At 42.6% G+C, this 24,022-nt stretch overlaps 1 protein-coding gene across 8 annotated transcripts in view; it reads left to right on the forward strand.

Annotated features, from left to right (window-relative positions):
* The first annotated feature begins 395 nt into the window (after window positions 1-395).
* The window catches only part of Kdm5c (lysine demethylase 5C), a 38,260-nt gene continuing 14,633 nt past the window's right edge, over window positions 396-24,022 (forward strand). For 3 of the 8 annotated variants that reach the window (XR_013048050.1, XM_042269509.2, XM_076561998.1), the window contains exons 1-12: window positions 403-886; window positions 4,321-4,398; window positions 6,453-6,575; window positions 6,854-7,024; window positions 8,438-8,572; window positions 10,662-10,785; window positions 10,884-11,065; window positions 12,236-12,394; window positions 14,755-14,874; window positions 14,998-15,156; window positions 18,197-18,378; window positions 18,475-18,637. Coding sequence is in view for 7 of the 8 variants with exons in the window: in XM_042269509.2 (XP_042125443.1) it covers window positions 737-886; window positions 4,321-4,398; window positions 6,453-6,575; window positions 6,854-7,024; window positions 8,438-8,572; window positions 10,662-10,785; window positions 10,884-11,065; window positions 12,236-12,394; window positions 14,755-14,874; window positions 14,998-15,156; window positions 18,197-18,378; window positions 18,475-18,637 (1,746 nt within the window). In the remaining variant the exon portion in view is untranslated. Of the gene's footprint in view, window positions 887-4,320; window positions 4,399-6,452; window positions 6,576-6,853; window positions 7,025-8,437; window positions 8,573-10,661; window positions 10,786-10,883; window positions 11,066-12,235; window positions 12,395-14,754; window positions 14,875-14,997; window positions 15,157-18,196; window positions 18,379-18,474; window positions 18,638-24,022 lie in introns of all 8 variants that reach the window. The other 5 variants (XM_006993997.3, XM_006993995.4, XM_076561997.1 and 2 more) reach the window with 5 other exon arrangements.

The following is a 24,022-nucleotide window of genomic DNA, read 5'->3' on the forward strand; positions in this document are numbered from 1 at the left end:
TTGGGATCTAGGGTGTGTGCGTGCGCGTGCGCGAGTGTGTGCGAGCGCGCATGGGCGCGTACCAGTTCGGGCCCACTACCTATGAGCACCAAGCTCCTCTTCCGGTTTGTCTAGAGACTGCGCATGCGCATCACTGGCCTTTAAACGTGCACCGCCGGTCCATCCGGTAAAAGGATCCGGTAAACAAATTACAATTTTGTTCCTCCGCCACTGAGATGAACTATTTTCTCTCTGTCTGGTAAATACTTTTAACTAACCACCTCCAAATAAGGAGCATATAACACCAGAATTATCTCGGTCATCACAGAATGAAGGCTTCCTAGGATTTATTCTGACTCAAAGTAAATAAAACTCGGAGAGCCACCTCGCGGAGGGATCTGGTTTGTTGTGGTGAGGTGCAGAGGTGGGGGGAGGAGACGCTGACAAACCAAGATGGCGGTGGCGGCGATGAAACCTGCGGCGACTGGGACTTAACTGTAGTAGCGAAGGCTGCAATAGTTGGGAGGCAGCGGTAGGGTGTGGAAGAAACGGAACAAGAATAAGGGCCGGTAATAGGAACCTTAGCCTGAGACTTTTAGAGCACGGCACCCGCCCCCCTCGGCCCTTTACGGGCGGTGGCCGTCCTGCTTAGGGCCTAGACTCGGAGAAGTGCCTCGGTTTCAGACAGCGGCGGCGCCATGAGTCCTTAAGGGCGGTCTGAGCCCTCCCGATCTCTGGCCCAGCCCTCGGGCCCACCATGGAGCTGGGGTCCGACGATTTCCTACCGCCGCCGGAGTGCCCGGTGTTCGAGCCTAGCTGGGCCGAGTTCCGAGACCCTCTTGGCTACATCGCGAAAATCAGACCCATCGCCGAGAAGTCCGGCATTTGCAAGATCCGCCCACCTGCGGTAAGGCCGGGAGCTGATGGTCGCCGGCGGCGAGCTTGTGGGTGGATCCGGGTAGCCAGTGGTGAAGTCCCGGGTGGAGAGCAGCAGGTGTGGGAAGATGGATTGGATGGGATCTTGTGGATGCCTCGCGAATCGAAGGAAGGGTGCTGGGGTCAGGGGTTCTCTCGTTTTGTGGCATGCAAGAGACCTGGGTTTGAGCCCACTCCCACCCTACTCTTGAGAATTTCTCTTGGTTCAGTACACAGATGCTTAGTGGGCTGGGGAGAGTTCGTGGGGAGGCACAAGAATACATCTCTTTCTTTGTATTATCTAGATCAAAGCTATGCTAAGTAAGGACTACTGTCATTTTAAGGCAGGCTGTGTGGTGTAGTGGAAAGATCACGTCTTTAAAGGGAGACAGACCTGAATTTAAAACTACTTAGAAGGTTAGCATCTGTATGACCTTGGGCATGTAAGCTAATCTCTGAGCCTGTGAATTGTGTGCTAGGAATAATTAGATTAAACTAGGTAACATAGTACACTCTGGTAAGTGGTAATTACTGTGACTGTGAAGGTGCTTGATGTGGTCATTGGTTTGATCCTACGTGTGTTGACTCATGTTTACTCACACCCTGTCAGGCCAATTCATCTATGATAATATCCTGGCCTGATCAGTCAGTCAGGAAATCATTCTCACAGTGGGCGCTCTTTATGGCGTCTCAGAGATGGGTTTAAGAAATTGTTCCGTTTTCTAGTTGAAGGCAGTGTCAGAACTTTCTTGCACATGGTCTCCACAGACTTCCTGTGGAGAAATTTAGACCAGTTAGCTTGGTATGTCCTTCTCAGAAGATTTCTATTCTACCTCTGGCCAGAATGTAGGTGATCCTATAAGATAAGGCTTTCTTGGGTTCTCAGAAACAGTGGAGCTATGGAAATCTCCCCTGATTCCCAAATATTAGTAGAAAGGACCCTATTTTTGGTACTAGTCCTGACTAGACCAGAAGTTTTCCAAAGGCTAGCACAGGCTGCTGCCTTGCTGACACTGGAGGAGTCATTTATCAGTGCTTAGGGACCACATGGGATTTGGTGGACTGGATTGAGTTTGCTTGCAGCAATGTATTTCTGAGGAGGTGATTCAGAATGTGGAGTCTTATTCCCACCTGAGGAGAGCACCACAGGTCTCCTTATCCAATGTAATGTTTTTGGTGCCCTTCCACTGGCTGGTTTTAGATGCATCCTCTAGGCCCTAGGGTCTAGGAAGTGTTGGGTAAGCTAATTTCTTCCTTGTTGGAGCCTGGCTACAGGTGTCTAAGGATGCTTTTCTGTGGTGAGAGAGTCATATAGCTGGCAGAGAGGAAAGGTTAGACTCTTGGATCGCCTTAAGGAAAATTCCTTGAAGTAGTCAGGAGGGGCATATCTGACATGGGATTAATGAGGTCGGAATTTCCCTTTTTGTTCCTTGAGCTTTGGGCAGGTTGGCCTTATATAGGTGCTATTACCCTGCATTGGGGGACCAGGATGGGAAGGAATGACAAGTCCATAGTGTGTGTGTGGCCACAGGGACTGTCCTTTGGTAGGCTTCTTTTCTCCGCTCCGATAGCATGTTTCTTTCCAGCCCAAGAGACCTGACTCTGTTTTTGCTATTGTTGATGATTTTGTGTGGGCGCTCCCCACTTCTCTCTATCTCCCTTCAACCACCTTGAGGCCCTAAAGTGTCTGGCTTTCTTCTGTTTGGAACTTGAATTACTCACCCAAGTGATGCTTGGGCCCAGGATGCAAACCTGTGTGTGAGTAGGTATTGGAGTTTGTCTCACAGGGGTGGTTTTTGGTTTGAATTTCAGAGCGTAGGACATGGATGGGATATATGTGAGCATCACAGTTAGTTTCTTGAATTAGATAGCCGTCCTGTTTGTTACCCTATTCTGAGTGCCATTATCCTGAGCATCTGGACTAGTATGGGACTGAAGAGGTTTGCTGAACCTTCCCCATCTGTCTGTTGCGTCTAGAGCTCCTGCTTTAGGATTTCAGTTCTACACTCCTGTCAGGTGCTTGATGTTGCACTGATTCTTTAGGACTTGGCTGAGCAGGAAAAAGGGGTGCCTAGAGTTTGGGGTTTTGAGTACCTTTCTGTCGGGTTTATCTGTGCTGATGAGAGTGTTGTAGTTTGGTAGAAGGTAAGAGGGTGTGGGGAGCTTCCACTGGGCTTAAGCCATACCATTTTAGCCTAATTTTTTTCTCTCCTGCTTTACTTGGCCTCAGGTGCTTTCTGTCTACTACTGTGGGTTGGGGAAGAACATATGTGCTTTCAAGTATGAATCCTCCGAGAGCATGCATGCAGAAGAGATCAATAGCCTCCTTTCTCTTTTCCCATTCCTTTACCGTCCTTTCATATGTATGCACTGGGGTATGAATGCTAGCAGCTTGGTGTAGTGCAAAGAACCAGTGATCAGAGGACAGGGGTTCTGGTGTTGGCCCTATTGCTAACTAGCATATAATTTCTCCTCTGGGTCTTACTTTTTCCATTTGTAAAATGAAGATATTGATCTAGGTTATTCTAGGGTCTTTTTACTACTTCCTATACAACATAACAGAACAAGGAAGAGAAGACTGTCTGGGGAAGTATTCAGGAGGCTGTTGGGAAGGGGAGTCTTCATAGCTATCGTTTGGGTAGGACAGAAAAAGCTCCAACTTGGCATGGTAAAGCTCTTCCTGCTTTCATTAATTTTTCTTGGCTTCCCCTCCGTAAATCCTTGCATTCTTTGCCACAACTATTAGGCTTCCCACTCCCAGACTTCCTTCCCTGCTTCTTATACCAGGCAAGTGTATGAGAGAGGACCACAGGAAGGACACTTTTGAGACCTGGTGAGTGAGTAAGATGTGCAGATTCATGTTCCTTGGTCTTTCCTGCAGTGTCTTCTGTGACTCTTTAACAGAGAGAGCAGACATTGACAGCCTAAACTGTTAATTCCTGCCAGAACCAGAGCTGAGTTACCCCGCATGGGTATTCATGGGTGGGGCAGACTTAGACATCAAATGTCATGTGAAGAAGCCCGGGCCAGAATTCATATGCCCACCTTTACAGATAAGAAAACAGATTCAGAAAGGTAGCTAGTAACTAGTAGAGCTACAACATGAACTCAGGCAGGTCATTTGATTTTTTTGAGCTTTTTATACTTCACAAAATCCTAGCACTTTATTGTTGGGAAAGACTTAGAAGTTTACCAGGGCATGTACACGAGGCCTTGCATATGGGCCTGAGGGACTCTTATGCCCTGTTATAAGTCCTGGGAAGAGTTAGAAGTGGGTCCGTTCAGATGTTTGCCAGGTTGATGGATTTAAGTTGTCTGGAAGTTTTAAGAAGTATTAATGGAACACTGAGCTGCTTTAGGTGCACTGTGATCTTGCATTAAAGTGGGATGATAATCCAAGTTCCTTTCCACTTTCTATTCTCCTAGGATTGGCAGCCACCCTTTGCTGTGGAAGTGGACAACTTCAGATTTACTCCCCGAATCCAGAGGTTGAATGAGCTGGAGGTGAGATTACCGGCTGGTGATGGGGTTTGGAGAGGGTTAAGTGTGCCCAGGACATAAAAGAAGCTGTGGAGCTCCAGATATAAGGGCAGGGACAATGCACTTTTTTTTTTTTTTTCTGGCTTTTCCAGACAGGGTTTCTCTCACAGAAATCTTCCACTTGTAGTCGTCCCCGTCCGTGTCTGCACCCCCACCCCCCCATCCCCATCCCCACCCCCGCTGGGATTAAAGGCATGCAAAACTGCCTCCTGGCCACTTTTTTGATTTGATAACCCAAAGGCTGGAGATGTTCTTTTCCCACAAAACTTTTCTACTTATGAATTTTCCCTGTCAATACCTACCCTACCTGGGACAACAAAAGGTAGTTGTGTGGCTGGCCGAAACCTCTTCCTTCCTTGACCAGCTCACTGTAGCCTCATATCTAATTTATCCATGGCTTTGTGCTTCCTCCTTCCCCCATTAATATGCATCTTTGAGCCTTTTTAAATATTCTAGTGGAGTATTGGGCCCAGCTGAACACCAATATCCTAAATTTTGCTTGTTTTTGGTCATGGGGTAGTTGTGTGTGGATGTACATGAACACAAAACTGTTCCCCATTGAGAACTACTGCCCTAAACTCAGTCTATATATTGTTCCAGTCAGAACCAGAGTAATGTGTTGTAAGAAGTATGAGTTCCTTGGAGAAATAAATCTGACCAGGTTTGTGGCTGGTATAGCTGTGGCCAGGTATTACCTAGCACTGAACAAGGGCGAGTCTTCCAGAGGCAAGTTAATGAGGGAAGGAGGAGCAGGAATGAGGCCAAGTTTGGAAACGTAAGGGGTTCATATGGAAGGTGTTCTTAGCCCCTTAAGGATTCTCACTGCCAAGGAACTTTAATTTTTTTTTGTTTGTTTGTTTGTGTTTGTTTTGTTTTACTTTTTGAGACAGGGTTTCTCTGTAGTTTTGATGCCTGTCCTGGATCTCGATCTGTATACCAGGCTGGCCTTGAACTCACAAAGTTCCTCCTGACTTTGCCTCCCAAGTGCTGGAATTAAAGGCGTGTGCTGCTACCACCTGGCTAATTCATTTCTTACCATAGGTAGACCTTAGTTTTTCTCTACTTAGGACTCAAAGAACTGACTAAAAAAGAAAAGGACCTCTGTCTCACGTGATTAAGTTAGGGATTTAGGACCTTTGGGGACCCTTCTTAGGCCAGTGAGATTTTAGGCAAGCGTGGGAAGTCTTGTTTCTAGTCTCTTTTGTCCATATCAGGTCTTGAGTTATCCAGGTACCATTCTGTTTCAGTACACCATCTTAGTTCTGATGAACTAAGACCATTCTCATAATCCAGCCACTACAAAACAATTTTTGTGGTACAAAAGGAGATGAATGTGCTATTTTGGAGTCCAGTATAGAACTTAGATAAAATTCTAAAGTTTCCAGAGGGTCTTCACTACTCTTGTTAATTAAGTCCATATCTCTGGGGTAAGTGTACTATTTTCCTTTTCCCATTTTTTATTATCTGGGACAGTGTCTCATGTAACCCAGGCAGGCTGCAAATGTAATGGAGACTATACTCGAACTCTTCATCTTCCTGCCTCTACCTTTCAAATGCTGGGATTACAGGTGTAAGCTACCACACCTGGCACTTATTTTCTAATAAAAATATATGGGGATGGAGTGAGTAGTGCTCATTTGCTAAAATGCAGGAAGTCAGTAGTAGAGAGAAAGCTAAGCTTAGAGTTTACTTGATATTGGTGTATCTTAGTACTTGTTACGTGACAACTCTTCTGGTCCTACTTCTTCATCTGTACAAGAGATAATAACACACAAACAACTTTGTCAGGAGAATATATACTCTTATGACCTTCTGGAAGATGAGAGAGAAGTGGGGCCAAGCACTGCCAGAGGCCAGAGCTCATTTCACTGGGAGAAGTCAACTTTGTTCCTTTCCTCTCCTAAGTTGGAGCCAGAACATGGGTTGCTGCGGAGTGTCGGCGGTGGGAAGGAGTGTTGGTGGTAATGGATGGATGGTGGTAGGAGGTGGCCAGTGGTTTTGAGCCATTTCTTCTTTAGGCCCAGACAAGAGTGAAACTGAACTATTTGGACCAGATTGCCAAATTCTGGGAGATCCAGGGCTCATCCTTAAAGATTCCCAATGTAGAACGGCGGATCTTGGACCTCTATAGCCTCAGCAAAGTAAGAACAGGTTTTTCCTCAAATATTCCCCAACCCTATCTCAGTAAACCCTTGCTACTCTAGGACCCCTTTTGGTTTGGATATTGGGTCTCTGGGCTATAATGGAAGGGGTAGACTGGTAGCATAGCAGCATGTTTTCCCACCTCTTGAAGCAGTTTGAGATTGGGAGAAGGGGTAGCTCCTAGTGAAGGGAGAGGCTGCAGGTGCTTCCTTACCCTTTCTGTAGGCCTGCTTCTATATGTTCACATGCTCATGTCCTTTCTTGCTCTTCCTTTCAGATTGTGGTGGAAGAAGGTGGTTATGAAACTATCTGCAAGGACCGTCGATGGGCCCGTGTGGCCCAACGCCTCAACTACCCACCTGGCAAAAACATCGGTTCCCTGCTACGCTCTCACTATGAACGCATTGTTTATCCCTATGAAATGTACCAGTCTGGAGCCAACCTTGTGGTAAGGATGCCAGGCTGTGGTGGAGTAAGAAAGTCTTTATCCCCGGGCACATATTGGCACACTTCTTTGTTTATTTTTAATATTTATTTATTATTTCTATTTGACACAGGGTCTTGATATGTGGCAGGCTAGCCTAGAAATTACCACGTAGCTAGCCCATTTACCACTTACCATGTAGCTCAGACTGCACATAAAACTTCTTTTTGGTGGCAAGTCCGAGGGTGACTAATAAGTCTTCCTACTTTAGTTCCCCAAGTGGGAGATTTCAACTGCCATGTCATTGTTATCTTAGATTCTTTTTTATTTTCTTTTGAAACAGGGTCCTCCTATAGCCCAAGCTGGTCTCAAACTTTGTAGGCAAGGACGAGCTTGAACTCTTGATCCCCCTGCTTCCACCTTCTAGGTCACTGAGATTATAGGCATGCACCACCATGCTGAGTTTAAGCAATATTGGGGATCAAACTCTGGCTATGTCCATGTTAGGTAAATACTTTAACAACTGAACAGCATCCCCAGATCGATAACTTGAGCTTTATAAATTGCATTTATGGTGTGTGCATGCAGTGCACATGGAGGTCAGAGGATCATTTTTAGGACTTCATTCACTTCTTCTACCATGTGGATCTGTGGGATTGAACTGAGATTCTCAGGCTTGACAGCAGGTACCCACTGAGCCATCTCACTGGCCCCTTGGCCTTGAACTCTAGATTCTCTTTTTCTCAGCCACTCAAATGCTAAGATTACCAATGTGTACCACCGCATACTAGTACTCTTACTAAGACTGGTTCCATGAATTGGAGACTAGGAAAGTAGACCTTACCCTTTCCTAGTGGTACTTTTTTGTTTTCTTATAGTCTATTGTCAAAGTCCTATAGTTAGTTATCTGGGTTTAGTCCCACCAGAGGGGGCAAAAGAAAAGAAAAGGCCTTGTCATTGGTAGGAAGATGGCTCATTGGGTTAAGGTGCTTGCTTCTAAGCCTGGTGACCTTCTAAGCCTGGAATACACATGGTGGAAGAAGAGAACTGATTCCCAGGTGTTGTCCTCTTACATTCACATGCTCACTGTGGCATGAATGCCACACGAATAACATAGACACACACAAATAAGCAAATGTTGAAAGAAAGAAAGAAAGAAAGAAAGAAAGAAAGAAAGAAAGAGAGAGAGAGAGAGAGAGAGAGAGAGAGAGAGAGAGAGAGAGAGAGAGAGAAAGAAAGAAAGGAAGAAAGGAAGAAAGGAAGAAAGGGAGAAGGAATTCCCAAAGGTGTTAGTGATAAAGACCAGTTAAACTGGGGCTCTTGGTGTTGATCAGGGGTATAGGCCACAACTTCAGCCATTGGATGAAGGTGAAAGGAAGGTCTTACTTTGGGGGCTGAGATTCCATGCCCTGTGCCTTACTCTTTACTTACCCCTAGCAGTGTAACACACGTCCATTTGATAATGAGGAAAAAGACAAGGAATATAAACCCCACAGCATCCCCCTTCGACAGTCTGTGCAGCCTTCTAAGTTCAACAGTTATGGACGACGGGCAAAGAGACTACAGCCTGATGTGAGTACTTTTCTTCTTGCCACTAAAGGGGCTTTGGGGTAGAAAGAATCCTGCTTGCTGACTGAAGCTGTGCACACTGTTGCACTTTCTTTTGTGCTCTTAAGCATTAGCATGCCTCGCAGTGGCTTCATTATTGATAATTTCTCTACTCAGTTGAATTGGAGATCTGTTTGTACTAGACTTTTTATATATATGCCCTGTGTGCCTGGTTTGTTCCTTTCTTTAGTCAGTCTGCTCAGAGTAGAAGTCATCTTATTTCTATACCCTACCTTCTTCAGACAGAGAGGATTATATGCCATACATTTTTTTTTTGGCAGACAACAGAGAACAATATATACATTATGTGCTCATTGAGGAATACTAATTTATCAGGCCATATTAATAATGTCAAACATTGTTTTACTTTTTTTGGAGACAGGGTCTCACCTTGTAACATTGACTGGCCTAGAACTTGCTATGTAGACCAGGATGTCTTCAAACTCTCAGAGAGCTACCTGTCTCTACCTCCCAAGTGCTGGGTCAAAGGCATGCACCTCCTACACTCAGCAATAATGTTACTCTTTATTTATTTATTTTGAAAGATTTTTTTAATTGGAATTGACTTAATTAAATTATTTCTTCCCTCCCTTTCCTTCCTGTCCCCTCCCAGTTATCCTCCTTCAAACCATGTCCCCTCTCAAGTTGATAGCCTCTTTTTCTTTGATTATATTTTTTGTGTATGTACATGAATATATGCAACAAATATACATATAAGTATATGGTTTCAAAGCTGATCACTCTGCATTGGACAATCAAATAAAGGGGAGAAGCTAATTCTTCTAGCAATCAGTATTTGCCTGTAGTTCTTTGTCTAGGGATGGGACACCATGAAATTTCTCCCTCCCTCCATGTTAAAATATCCATTGGTATTGCCATTGTTCTGGTCTTGTTTATGCAGTCGTTTTTGTGTTATTTTGTTTTGTTTTTGTTTTTATTTTTTGAGACAGGGTTTCTCTGTGTAGCCCTGACTGTCCTGGAACTCACTCTGTAGCCCAGGCTGGCCTCGAACTCACAGAGATCTGCCTGTCTCTGCCTCCTGAGTGCTGGGATTAAAGGCGTGCATCACCACCGCCTGGCTTAGATTTGTTTTTTAATTGTGTGTATGCACATGTGTTTTTGTGGAGGAGTATGAGCATGTGAATGCAATTGCCCACAGAGGCCAGAAGGAGGAGTCTGATTGTCTGAGTCTTTGGACCTGGAATTACAGGTGATTAATTGTGAGCTGCCTGCATGGGTGCTCTTAGCCACTCAGCCATCTCTCCAGCTCTTGAAATTTTATATTTATTTGAAAATTTCATGTATGTATACAGTGTATCTTGATCATATATACCTCTCAACCCTTCCCCCCTTCCTCTAGTATACTCTTATCACATCTCCCAACTTCATATCTTCCTTTTATACTTTTTAATTAATTAATGTTTTTAACCTGTTGAGTTTAATTTGTATTGTTCATTTGTACATGGGTGTGTGCACCAGGGCATGAGGAACCTATCAGTTGCCTATCTCCTTTCCCTGGCAGCTGTCAACTACTAATAGGTCCTCAACTAGAGATGGGACCTCATGAATCCCTCAATTTTTATTATTATTATTATTATTAGATTTGGTGTGTGTGTGTATGTGTATTTGTGTGTGTCCATATCTGTATTTCTGCTTTGGTAAGCATGTACTAGAGGACAGTTTACTGGAGTGGGTTCTTCTCTTCTACCGCCTGGGTCCCAGAGATTCCACTCAGGTTGTCAGGCTTGATGGCAAGCAAGCACCTTAACCTGCTGACTCATCTTGCTGGCCCTTTAAAGATAAGACTTGGGACTTATCCCTAGTCTTCAAAAAGTAACTCTGAATTTTTGCCTTGGCCCATCTGTGCATGAGTTCTTGGTACAAACTTGCTGGTGTGTGTGTGTGTGTGTGTGTGTGTGTGTGTGTGTGTGTGTGTGTGTGTGTGTGTGTGTAGATATGGATATGTAGATATAGTCTGAGCTTTTCTTTTAAGGTTAGGCAGCCTGCTCCAGATAGTAGTCTTGACACATTTCATTTCCTGCTTTCTTTCCAGCCGGAACCCACAGAGGAAGACATTGAGAAAAATCCAGAACTGAAGAAGCTACAGATATATGGTGCAGGTCCCAAGATGATGGGCTTGGGCCTTATGGCCAAGGATAAGACTCTTCGGAAAAAAGGTAAGGTCTGAGATACTGGGGATGACTTCATATGGAGGGGGGAGGCAGGACCGTAAATGTCTCAGATTTAAATATAGAACCACTTTTCTCTCCTACAGATAAAGAAGGGCTTGAGTGTCCCCCCACTGTGGTGGTAAAGGAGGAATTAGGTGGGGATGTGAAGATGGAATCAGCCTCGCCTAAGACCTTCCTAGAAGGCAAGGAGGAACTGAGTCACAGCCCTGAGCCCTGCACCAAGATGACCATGAGGCTGCGAAGGAACCACAGCAATGCCCAGTTTGTAAGGACCCAGCCCTGACTTCCTAGAGCTCTGCTTCTCATCCCTTCAGTGAGCATTTCTCCAACATGGCACTGGACTAGGTTGCTTTAAGTAGAAAAGTGGGTCTAGAGGGCCCTGCCTACAGGTAGCTTACTTAATTGGGGAAAACAAGGCCAGCTAATTTGGAATAAAGAACAAGAAAGAGTAAGCAGCTACTGTCCAAATAAAGTTCTAGAGGGGTCCAGCAAAGACTCCTATTGTCCAGTGCTTCAGGTTAAAGGCTAAAATCTTCATTATCTTCATTATCATGCATGATCCAGTCCTCGCTGACCTCTAACCTCATTGTCCAGCATTGCCTACCTCACTTCTCTTCTATAGCTGTTCTGAACTACTTGTAGGTATATTCATTTTTTTTTTTCTTCAAGAGATGAGCCTTTATTTCTTTCATTATCCTGCATTCCTTGCACATATGGTTTCTTCTACCTCAGAGAATTTCTCTTTGTGCTCTAATCCAGTTGCCAAGCACTAGCTTCCTTTAAAGTTTCAGGTAGCTTCAGATGTCCCCTTCAGAATGACATATTTCCTCCTAGAAGTCCTCCCTCATCTCTAATTAATAAAGTGCTGCTTCTTTCTCTAGGTTCCCACAATATTTCTTATTGGCTACTATGGCAGTTTTTAATTTTTAAGAACATTCTAGAATACCGTGCCTTTTGAAGGCACATACCAGATCTTCCTCATTTCTGTGCCATAGAATGCAATGTTTATTGAATGAATAAAATGAGAAGATTGAAGACTAATAAGACTGTTCTTGCAGGGTGGTGGTAGCACACACCTTTAATCCCAGCACCCAGGAGGCAGAGACAGGTAGATCTCTGTGAGTTCAAGGTCAGCCTGGTCTACAGAGCTAGTTCCAGGACAGCCAAAGCTACACAGAAACCCTGTCTCAAAAAACAAAACAAAAAAAAAGACCACTCTGCTCTTTCATCTCTACTTGTTTGAGGGAGGTGGTACATACATGCAGCTGAACTCCAGACCTTGAATGACTAGTTTGTATAGGGCCATGAACAACCAAGCTAGCAAACCCCTCTGGCTTCCAATGGAGAACTCTCTGGAATAGGATATTGTCTGGAGGGGCCTGGTATTTGAAGATTGGGCAGGGCCTATATTGATAACCCTTTGCTTCTCTGGCAGATTGAGTCATATGTGTGCCGAATGTGTTCCCGAGGAGACGAAGATGACAAGCTTTTGCTGTGTGATGGTTGTGATGACAATTACCACATCTTTTGCCTGCTGCCTCCTTTACCTGAGATCCCGAAAGGTGTCTGGAGGTGTCCGAAGTGTGTCATGGCGGTAAGACCTCCCCAGTCCCAGTCCACATGGAATATCTTACTTTCCTTTGTATAGTCTAAAGGGAGCCTCCTACCTCAGCTATATATAATATTATGTTTGGGGACTTCAGATTGAGGCTAGGCTTTGCAGAACTTTGTGAGAAAGAGGAAGAGAAAATGTAATTTATGCTCCTGTCCTGTGAGAGCTCCCAGACTACCTATGGGGTATCACAATTAGATGGGCTGTGTGTGGATGGATTATGTGTATTGACATGTAAGCAGATGTTAAAACTGATGTTAGAAACCCTCAGTTGTAGTAGTTGACCAGATAGGACAGGTAGGGATTTGTTTGTTTGTTGATTTAGTTGGTTGGTTGGTTGTTTTGTTGAGATAGTGTCTTACTCTGTAGCACAGACTGGCCTCAAACTCACATCAGTCCTCCCTCCTCAGCCTCCCAGAGCCTGAGATTATGGGTAGGAGTCACCATGCCCAGGTCAAGGAAAATTAAGAGTAGTAATTAGGGAAGATGTCAAGAATGAGCTTTAAATGACAGGTTTAACTATTTATCTACAGATGGACCATATAGCTATTTTATTGAATCTAGGGCTTTGAGCATGCTAAGGAAGTACTCTCTACCGCTGAACTATAGTTCCAGCCTGTGTCTTATTTTTTATTTTTGTTTTGAATTCACTTTGTGGCCCAGGCAGGCCTTAAACTTGTAGTCCTCTTTCAGCCATCCAAGTAACTGGAATTGTGGGCTTGTACCATCAGTCCCAGCTAGAAATTAAAAAAAAAAAAAAAAAAAAAAAAAAAATTATGTCCTTTTGATTTCCAAGTATTTTCTTTTTTCCATCATATATATAATTATCTTTAAGACACTTAAAAACTTGTTCTATACTTTATAAAGACTTGTAACTTCATACCTTTTCTTTATTAAATGAATTAAAGATATGAAGTTTTCATCAAATGGGTATAATGATTACTCGCTTTCCTCTTGTTAGGGTATTTAGATTTGGTTTTCAATGATCAAGGCAGTAGAAGATGTCCATTGGTGTTCTAAGTAGGGAAACAGTATTTTGCAGGAAAAGAGATATTCAGGAGAGAAAGTGCCTAGGGCAGGTAGGTGTAGTGTGGTAAGGAGGAGCCACAAAAGTAGCAGTGCGAGCCAAGTACCCAAGATGTCTGACAGTCATTTCATGGCTTTCTCACCTTCGTCTATACTCTCCATGCTCCCTCTACATTTCCCTCTGGGTTTGTGGACCTCAGGGTTTGAGTAGCTAGCATTATAGGCTTGTACGACTGTACCTGACTTAGAGTTTGGGTGTGTGTGTGTTTCAGTGTTGAGGAATGATCTAAGAGTTTCATACATTCTGGGCAAGTGTTCTAAAGTTGTGTTTTGATTTGACATCAGTAAAAGTAAGGAGGAAAGGGGCCAAGAGTATAGCTCAGTGGTAGATGCCTGATTAACATATATAAGGCTCTGGGGGATATATAAGGCTCTGGGTTCAAACCCCAGCACCCCAAAAAAGAAACATAACAGAAACAGTATTAGAAGACATTCCCATGGAGAACGAACTCCGTGAGTATGTTAGTAACTTTCCCATTGCTATAAAGGTGTCTGAGAGAAACAGTTTACTATTTATGTGTATTTTATTTTATATGTATGAGTGTTTTGCCTGTGTGTACCTTGCACCGTGTACATGCCTGGTGCCCACAGAGGTCAGAAGAGGGTTGTGGATCCCTTGGAGTTGGAGTTGCAGATGGTTATGAGCACCATATGGCTGTTGGGAACTGAATCTGGATCTTCTGCAAGAGCAGCAAGTGCTCTTCAACTGCTGAGCCATCTCTCCAGACCCTGAGAGAAACAATTTAAAGGAAGAAAGATTTAGGCTTACAGTTATAGACATTTCAGTCCATCATGGTGGGAACATGCTTATAGTACAACTCACATTATGACAGCTAGAAAGCAGACAGAAAGACACTGTTGGACTGGGGAAAGATACTGCCTACAAGAACCCAACTCCTGACCTACTTCCTCTAGCTAGGCCCTGTCTCCTAAAGTCTGTAGAGCTTTCCGAAGTAGCACCGCCATCTTGGGATGAAGTCTTTAAGACCTGAACTTTTAGGGGAGGGCACTTCATATCCGAACCCTAACAATGAGCAGAAGTATAATACAAATGTTCGTGTGGCATGAGTAGATATGATAAGTTGAGGTGGTAAGAAGGAAAGGTAGAGCTGTAAAGTAACGCTTGCTCAGGAGCCTTGCAGGCAGACCTAGGGCTCTTCTCCCTCCCTACTCCTAGCCCATGTTTCCGTTCCCCTTGAGACGATTCTCTCTTTGCCTTTATTTTTATGACTTGTTCTCTCTCCTTTGGATTTTAGGAGTGTAAGCGGCCCCCCGAAGCCTTTGGCTTTGAACAAGCTACCCGGGAATATACTCTGCAGAGCTTTGGGGAGATGGCTGACTCCTTTAAAGCTGACTACTTCAACATGCCTGTGCATGTAGGTGATGGAGGGCTGGGGTAGTGCTGGGGCTGTTTCATGGGCACTGGTACTGTGCCTCTCCTGAGTTAATATGGCCAGGATAAAATGGGCTCTGATCATCTGCTATCTTTGTTCCCCTAGATGGTACCCACAGAACTTGTAGAGAAGGAGTTCTGGCGTCTGGTGAATAGCATTGAAGAAGATGTGACTGTTGAGTATGGGGCTGACATCCATTCCAAAGAATTTGGCAGTGGTTTCCCTGTCAGTGACAGTAAACGACATCTAACCCCAGAGGAGGAGGTGAGTGGGTGATTATCATGGTTGTTTATGTCAGCTGTATGAGCTTGAGCAAGTTATTTAGTATCTGAAAGACCTGTGTCTTTCAGGGATAATTATGCCTGCCTAAATCAACTTTGCGATTTAGATGAAGTGCTATATGTAAAGAACACAGCCTAGGTAGTATCTGAAATGTGCATGTATAAGATGCTTTTCTCTCCGCCTCTGAGCCCCATTTCTGAATTTGTAATGTGGAGATATACCTACCATGCAAATTTGTTATAAGAATTATGTGAGAAGTAGATAAAGTGACCTAAGGAGTACTTGGCCCTTTCATACATGTTCAGTAAGTAGGATTTGTGTGCACAGGTAGAATTGAAAGTCCAGGCTTGACTGAGGGGGAGAATGTATTTGGGTTGGGGGCGGTGAGGAGTGTGGGGTTTGTTTTGGTGGTTGTTGTTTTGCTTTTTTTCCCCCTTTTTTTTCTTTCTTTGTTTTGCTTTTTTTTCCTTTGTTTTGGTGTTTCTGTTTTTTTCTTTTCTTTCTTTCTTTTTTTTTGGCTTGTTAGGTTTTAATTTAAACTTGAAAAATTGGTTCATAAAAATACTAAAAATATAAATATTAAAATATTGGAGCAGGAGAGATGGTTCAGTGGTTAAGAGTATTTGCTACTTTTGCAGAAGACCCAAATTTGATCCCAGTGCCCACATTGGGCAGTTTACAACTTGCCTGTAACTAGAACTCCACAGAATCCAACATTCTTTTCTGGCCTCCATTTGTATTTAGGTGGTACACATGCATACAGTTACTTAAAAATAAAAATTAATCTTGCTGGTTGGTGGTGGCACACTTTTATTTATTTATTTTTTAAGGATTTATTATGTACACAGTGTTCTGCCTGCATGTATGCCTACAGGCCAGAAGAGGGCACCAGATCTCATTACAGATGGTTGTGAGGGTGGCGCACACTTTTAATCCCAGCACTTGAGAGGCAGAGGCAGGTGGATCTTAGGAGCTCAAGGTCAGCCTGGTCTACAGAGCGAGTTCCAGGACAACCAGAACTGTTACACGAGAAACCCTGCCTTGAAAAACCAAAAATAAGTAAATAAGTAGGAAAACCAAAAATAAATAAATAAAATAAAAATTAAGCTTAAAAAATAAATTATTTGTTTTTATGGAGTGATGTTTCTAAAACATGTATGCATTGTGTAATTAGTGCATATCTTCTAAAACATTTTTATTTCTTTATTATAAAAACATTAAAATCCTTTCATAAAGCTTTTTGAAATATATAGTACATAATTATTGTTTCTAGTAATCCCACTGTGCAATAATGTACTAAAATTAACTACTTCTAACTTTAACTTAATATTCGTTAATCTATCTGTGTATCTCTCCTTCCCCTTTGCACTGCCCTGTCTCTAGGAACCAGCTTTTTACTTTCAGTCTCTAAGCAATCAATTTTTTTTTTTTATATTCCACATTAGAGTGAGATTTGCCTTCCTATGCCTGGAATGTAGTGATCACCAGTTTGATCTGTGCTGCCACAAATAACAGGATTTCATTTTTTTAATGGCTGAATAGTATTCCAATATATGTATTATATATTACTTTTTTTTCTTGGCTGTTTTGTAAAACAAGCAAGTAAAAACAAACTCCCATGTTACAGTAAACATGGGAGTACAGATACCTTTGCAACATACTGATTTTGTTTCTCTTGGTTATGTAACCTGTAGTGGAATTGCTGAATTATGTGATAGTTTTATTTTCCTTTTTGTTTTTTTTTTTTTTTTTTGGTTTTTCAAGACAGGGTTTCTCTGTGTAGCTTTGTGCCTCTCCTGGGACTCACTTGGTAGTCCAGGCTGGCCTCGAACTCACAGAGATCCGCCTGGCTCTGCCTCCCGAGTGCTGGGATTAAAGGCGTGCGCCACCACCGCCCGGCTTCCTTTTTGTTTTTAAATAAGAACTTCCATACTGTTTTCCAGCATGGCTGCACTGATTTAAGTTTTTACTACAGTATTCGGGGCTTCCCTTTGCTCTGCATCACTGCTAGTGTTGATTACTATTTTGTTATACTGGAGATTGAACAGAGGGCTTTTGTGCATGCTAGGCAAATATTCTGTCACCTGTTTTCATCCCTTGTCTATTTGTCTTTTTTTAATTTACTAAAACTTTGTTATAAAAAAGTTACAAATAAAAATCGTCACACAGAACTGTGATTATGAAGCCAGGTGATACCTCATTGTGGGTTTGGCTTGTGTTTCTTTGATTAAGCAAGTAACTTAAAATTTAAGTTCTTGTTGAGTATGATCACTCACTCTCAGCCCTTAAAAGGCTCAGGTAGCATTATTGTGACTTTGATGTTAGTCTGGGCTATACAATGAGATCCTGTTTCAAACTAAAAAAAAATCAAGCCCGAGGAGATGGCTTAGTTTTTAAAGTGACTGCTGTGCTAGCATGAGGCCCCAAGTTTGGATCCCTAGCAACCACATAAAAAGCCAGGTGTGGTAGTTTGCCTCTAACTCTAGTGCTGAGGGAGATAGACAGAGGCAGGGAAATCAATCGGCAGTCAGTTTAGCCAGTTGGTGACCTCTGGGATCAGTGAGAGATCCTGTCTCAAACAACAGCATGGAGAGTGATACAGGAAGATACCTGATGTTGACCTCTGGCCTTCACGTGTATGTTCACAGATGTGCACCCACAAAAACATAGACTCACAATACACCACAGAGAGAGAGAGAGAGAGAGAGAGAGAGAGAGAGAGAGAGAGAGAGAGAGAGAGAGAGAGAGAGAGAATAAGAAAGACAAAAAAAATGCTGGGCTTGGTAATTTATGCCTATAATCCCATCTGCTCAGGAGATTGAGGCAAGAGGATCACAACCTCAAGGCCTGCCAGGGCAGCTTAGGAAGATCCTATCTCCAAATAAAAAGTAGAAAAGACTCAGGGTACAGTGGTAGAACATTTTTGTGAGGCCCAAGGTTCAGTCCTCAGTACTGGGGTCGGGGGAATGCTCAGTTCCTTAGCATAATCCTCATCCTTTTGTACAAATATTTGATCTGACAGGAGTATGCTACAAGTGGTTGGAACCTGAACGTGATGCCTGTATTGGAGCAGTCTGTACTGTGCCACATCAATGCAGATATATCTGGCATGAAGGTACCCTGGCTCTATGTGGGCATGGTCTTCTCAGCCTTTTGCTGGCATATTGAGGATCACTGGAGTTACTCCATTAACTACCTCCACTGGTGAGTGGGGCCATGGCAAGCTGGGGAAGCAGTTAGGGTGGGCTCTCTACATAACCATGTATATGACCATTCTGTATCCCCTTTTAACTTGAACAGGGGTGAGCCAAAAACCTGGTATGGGGTCCCATCGCTTGCAGCAGAACACTTGGAAGAAGTGATGAAGAAGCTGACACCTGAGCTTTTTGATAGCCAGCCTGATCTCCTTCACCAACTTGTCACCCTCATGAATCCTAACACCCTCATGTCCCATGGTGTGCCGGTGAGTACCCAGGAACATAAGCCAAGGATAGGAATGATGTACTGATGACTTTTGTGGTAGTAATTATATTCCTTACTTGTGATTTATCACTGCCTTTTCTTACTCCTGTTCTGCCTTGAGTGGGCTGTAGGTCTGATTGCTCTGATATCCATGGTCATCATGGTTGATTAAATAAACAGTGTGATAGAGTTCTCTGGGCCATGTGTTTGAGGGAAGTACCTCACGGATGCCTTATAGCTAGCTTCCAGCTAGTGGAAAAGGGAAATGGAGGAAGGACAGGGCTAGAAAGTCTCACTTTTCTTTTTAGTTGTATTCATTTGTGTGTGTGTGTGTGTGTGCGTGCGCGCGCGCCTGAGTGTCTGTATGTACACCATGTGCATGCAGTGCCCATGGAGGCCAGAGAAGGGTGTTAAATCCCCTAGAACAGGAATTATAGGTGGTTATGAGCCACTATGTGAGTGTTGGGAACCAAACTCAGATCCTCTGCAACAGTAGCAAGTGCTCTTATCTGCTGAGCTATCTTTCTGAAACAAGGAAGGAAGAAGGAAGAGAGGAAGGTAGGTAGGTAGGTAGATAGATCATTGATTCTCACATGAATTTCTTCTTCCTTTACCTTATTTTTTCATATATGTTCGGATAATGTTTTGTAATAACTTTTAATGACATTTAGTCAAGGATCAGGATATCTAAGGAATTAGACATGGGAAATTGCATCTAACAACATTAGTGCAATAACATTCTGCCATTCTGCATCTTGGGGGCTCTCCTTTTCCTTCTCTCCCTAACCACATTTAAAGATTTCAGGACTAAGTGGTAAAGGAGAACTGCAGAGCTTAGTGTTTGGGTGTATGGTGTATATGCAGCACCACACCACCAAACAGAAAATGATCATGGGCCCTTCCATTTCCACTGATTCACAAGTAGAGATTGGCTCTAACCTTTCCTCAGACTTTTTCTTCCTCTTCCATAGCATACTCCTTGTCTATAATGTAAAGGAAAACTATAGGATAAAAGAGGATTTGCTTAAGGATTAGGGCAGCTAAGATACAGAGTGGGGCAGGGGTCAGAGAGCTGTTCTGTACTTAACCTCTTTTAAAAATTATCACTGACATTCAGACATGCACATTATTTTCACCTCCACAGTATTTTTCTTGTTGATGGTTTACCAGCTTCTCTAGCCAGCTGCTGTTGCCTCTGACTGCCCTGCCCTTATAAACTGAGTAGTTCTCAGCATCTCTAGCCTCTTTGAATTGGCAGTATACATTTCAGTCCAAATCACCTGTGGCTTTCATGTGCCTACTTGGCAGGCCACAGTTTAGTAAGCTATGTTTAGGGCTTTGTATCATGTCATGTTGTGTGGGTTGCGTCCCCACCCCACCCCCCACCCCCACAATACACTACGCTTCCTTTGGGAAAGGCCATTACTTTTAAAGAAACACACCTCCTTTCCAAAAAGTGGAAAATAGGTCATTCCCTATTCCCTCCATCCTAAACATTTGTTATATTTCCATGTTATTTTTTATGTAAAGTTTGATGTAGTAATAAACTGAATTTTATAATCTCTTGTATTTATGATCTAGAACTGCACTGTTCAATTTGATAGCCATTAGCCACGTGTGGCCACTGAACATTTCAAATGTGTCTAGTCCCAGACAAAATGCACTGAGTATAAAATGGATGTAGGAATTGAAGACTTAATATTAAACAAAGAATGTAAAATATTTCACGAATACTTTTATATAACACCTACACACTGCGATGACAGCATTCTGGGTTTGTTAAATAAAAAGTTAGTTTTTTACCTGTTTCCTTTTACTTTTTTAATGTGGCTACTAAAGAATTTTAAAGTGGCCAGACTTTGTTATGTGCTGTATAATCTGAGCTGTTTGAGAAGCTGAGTCAAGAGCATCCTAAGTTCAAGACCTGCAGCTTGGTGTAGAACATTTGTCTAGCATTCACAAGGCCCTGGGTCCAGTACTCAGTACCAGAAAAGGAAGAATATTTTTTTCTAAGCACCTTTGTGCCTGGTATATTTCTTTTGGACAGTGCTGCTCTAGTATGGTTTTATAACTGCCATTGTCTTTTTTAAAGACAGCTTTATTGCAATATGGTTTACAGTCTGTAAAAGTCACCTACTTTAATTATATAATCTAGAGGTTCTTACAGAGGATTGCTGTCGTCACTGCAATCCAATTTTAAAACATTTTGCCACCCCAGAAAAACCCTCTGTAAAATACTCATTTACAGTCATTCTTCATTCTAGCCTGTAGGACTAGGTATCCATTCAATTTATTTTCTAGTTCTAGATTTGCGTTTCTTGCTAGTTCATACAAGTAGAATACTGGTTGGTCTTTTGTGGGAGGCTTCTCTCAGTGTGTTTTCAAGGTTCATCTGGGTTGCAGCATGTATCTGAACTTCATTCTTTTTGTGGCCCAGTAATGTTCACTTCACTCCGGGTTTAAATTTTTGTTGTTATTTATTCATATTTCTCATTTTTCGGCCAGTGAGATGGCTCAGCGGGTCTTACCACCCAGCCTAGAGACATGAGTTTGATTCTGAGGACCCACATGGTGGAAGAAAAGACCTCCTTTTTAATAGCTGTAGAATAGAATGACTGCTTCTTGTTTATTTTGTTGTTGAGATAGTATTGCAGTGTGTAGTAGCCCAGGCTAGCCTTAAACGCTCAGGCTGGCTTCAAACTTGTGACTCTCCTACCTCAGTCTTCCAGATGTTGGGATTGTAGGCATGTACTGTAGCTAGAGTTTTCCTGCCTTGCCCACAGTCAGGACAAATCTTTGTCACCCGCCAGTCCCACAGCCGCTCAGACCCAACCAAGTAAACACAGAGACTTATATTGCATACAAAATGTATGGCCGTGGCAGGCTTCTTGCTAACTGTTCTTATAGCTTAAATTAATTCATTTCCATAAATCTATACCTTGCCACGTGGCTGGTGGCTTACTGGCGTCTTCACATGCTGCTGGTCATGGCGGCAGCTGGCAGTGTCTCTCTGCCTCAGCCTTCCGCTTCCCAGAATTCTCCTCTCTCCTTGTCCCACCTACTTCCTGCCTAGCCACTGGCCAATCAGTGTTTTATTTATTGACCAATCAGAGCAATTTGACATACAGACCATCCCACAGCAATGTACCACCACATCAGGATAGAGGTGCTTTTTCATAACCACCACATAGGAAACGGTAAAGTAACATTGGCAAATGAGCTTAAGAGGAAATCAGGAGCATTATTTTCCTACGTCTGCTATCAGGGACTTCCCTAGAACTTGGCTTTTGCATCCATGAAATTAGAAAGTCTGGGAGTAGATTGTTCAACAGATATTGCTGAAGATCTTTCTGTGTGCAAGGTCACTGGTTACCACCCTGAAGGTCAATAAAGTAATTCCTGCCTTGGGTGTGTAAGCATGAGTGGAAGACAGAGAACATTAAACAATTAAAATAAGTTGAGAGACATCATAGAACAGCAGACTGGGCCATTTAGGACTGGGGTACCTGGATCAGGTTTGTAAAAGTATTTATACCAAGAAGTTTCACAAAAATTTTAAAGATGAACATCCAGTGCCCAATGCACAGTCCTTGATAAAAGAGTAAGAATTTGCCTGCCTGCCAGACTCATGACTCTTTATCCATGTAGTCATGCAGTTTATTCCAGAGGGGCTTGGGCAAGGCATGCCATGGTCAGAGTTCAATTTTTTTTTTTTAACAAAACATTTCTGGTGGAGGCCATAGCAATTATAAAAGCAAGAAATGTTTCAAGACTTACTGCTTTAAGAAGAAAATGTGATGGTGATACATTATTAAATTATTAATTAAATTATTTAATTATTAATTAGATGTTGATTTACCTCAAATTATTCTGGAATACTAGCAGAGGAATTACTAGGCTGAAATAAACTATTTTATTGATATGTATTAGCAGGTTAATGAGCTGTATGTATAGGTCAGAGATCATGGCTTTAATTGTTAGCACCAAGTAAATAAATAATAATAAACAAAAGAAAGAAAATGCTTTTCTGAGAGAATTTGATTCTTATCCTGGTACTTAATCCTTTTACTGTGTATTGGCTAGCATTGAATGTTCATCTTTAAACATTTTGTGAAACTTCTTGGTTAAAGAAACAAATTAAAACAGCTGGCGATGGTGGCACATGTCTTTAATCCCAGCACTCTGGAGGCAGATGCCGGTGCTACACAGAGAAACCCTGTCTCTGATTGGGGGACGACGACAAATTAAACATATAAATGGCTCCTTCCACTCCTTATTGAAACCCAGTAAAGTGACAAAAAGGGATTTTTAAAAAAAGATAAATCATAGAGATGAGAAAACAGAATAAATTGTAGAGGTGGAGAGACAATGATAAAAAAAATTTTTTTAATTGGCATTTTAAAGATTCTTTTTAGGCTTGTATATGAGTTTTTCCTGCATGTATATATATGTGTACACACACACACACACACACACACACACACACACACACACACACACACACACACAAATACACATGCACACAAATGTATGTTCCTGATGCCTGAGGAAGTCAGAAGGCATCAGATCCCCAGAACTGACTGTAGTTACAGAAGGTTGTGAGCTACCATGTAGATGCTTGGAATCAAACCTGAGTCCTCTATAAGAGCAACAAGTGCTCTTAACCATTGAGCTATTTTTCCAGCCCCAACAATAAAATTCTTTACACTAGAGAGCAGACAGTACAATTCAGTCTTTTTTTTTTTTTTTTAAAGTTAGATTTATTTTACTTTCATTAATGTATATGTGTGGCTGTGTGTGTGTGTGGGGGGTGCCCTTGGAGGGCAGTAGAAGATGTTTTAATCCCCTGGGCCTGGAGTTACAGGAGGTTATGAGCTGCCTGATGTGGGTACTGGGAACCTGACTCAAGTCTTCAGTTAGAGCAACAAGTGCTCTTAACCACTGAGCCATCTCTCCAGCCCTGATCAATTGAATCTTAAGCTACTACTGAGAACGTATGAGAACCAACGTGATTTAATACTTTATAATCACTTAAGGGTTATACTCAGCAGAACCTGGCATTCTGAGGGTAGTGATGGATGGATTCATATCTGTATAAGAAACAGATTCCCATCATTTGTGTCTGATGATGTGACATTGCCTCACTTCAGAGATTTATTTCTGAAGAAATTAGAACAGAGGGTTGAGATCTCCAAGGTACAGTTAGTACAGTTAAAGGTAGAATTGGGGTAAAAATAGTAGAATTCACCTTTGTGTACATACTGGATTCCTGACCACCCTCCTCCACTAGGCTGTTAGCTTGCTGACAGCTGGGCCATTTTCTGCAGACAGAAAGTATGAGTATTTTTTAGGAGGGAAGAGGAGTTTGGGAATCTGACTAGTGTAA

This window comes from Peromyscus maniculatus, chromosome X, assembly GCF_049852395.1.
Source record: "Peromyscus maniculatus bairdii isolate BWxNUB_F1_BW_parent chromosome X, HU_Pman_BW_mat_3.1, whole genome shotgun sequence".
In the NCBI taxonomy this organism is placed as follows: domain Eukaryota; kingdom Metazoa; phylum Chordata; class Mammalia; order Rodentia; family Cricetidae; genus Peromyscus; species Peromyscus maniculatus.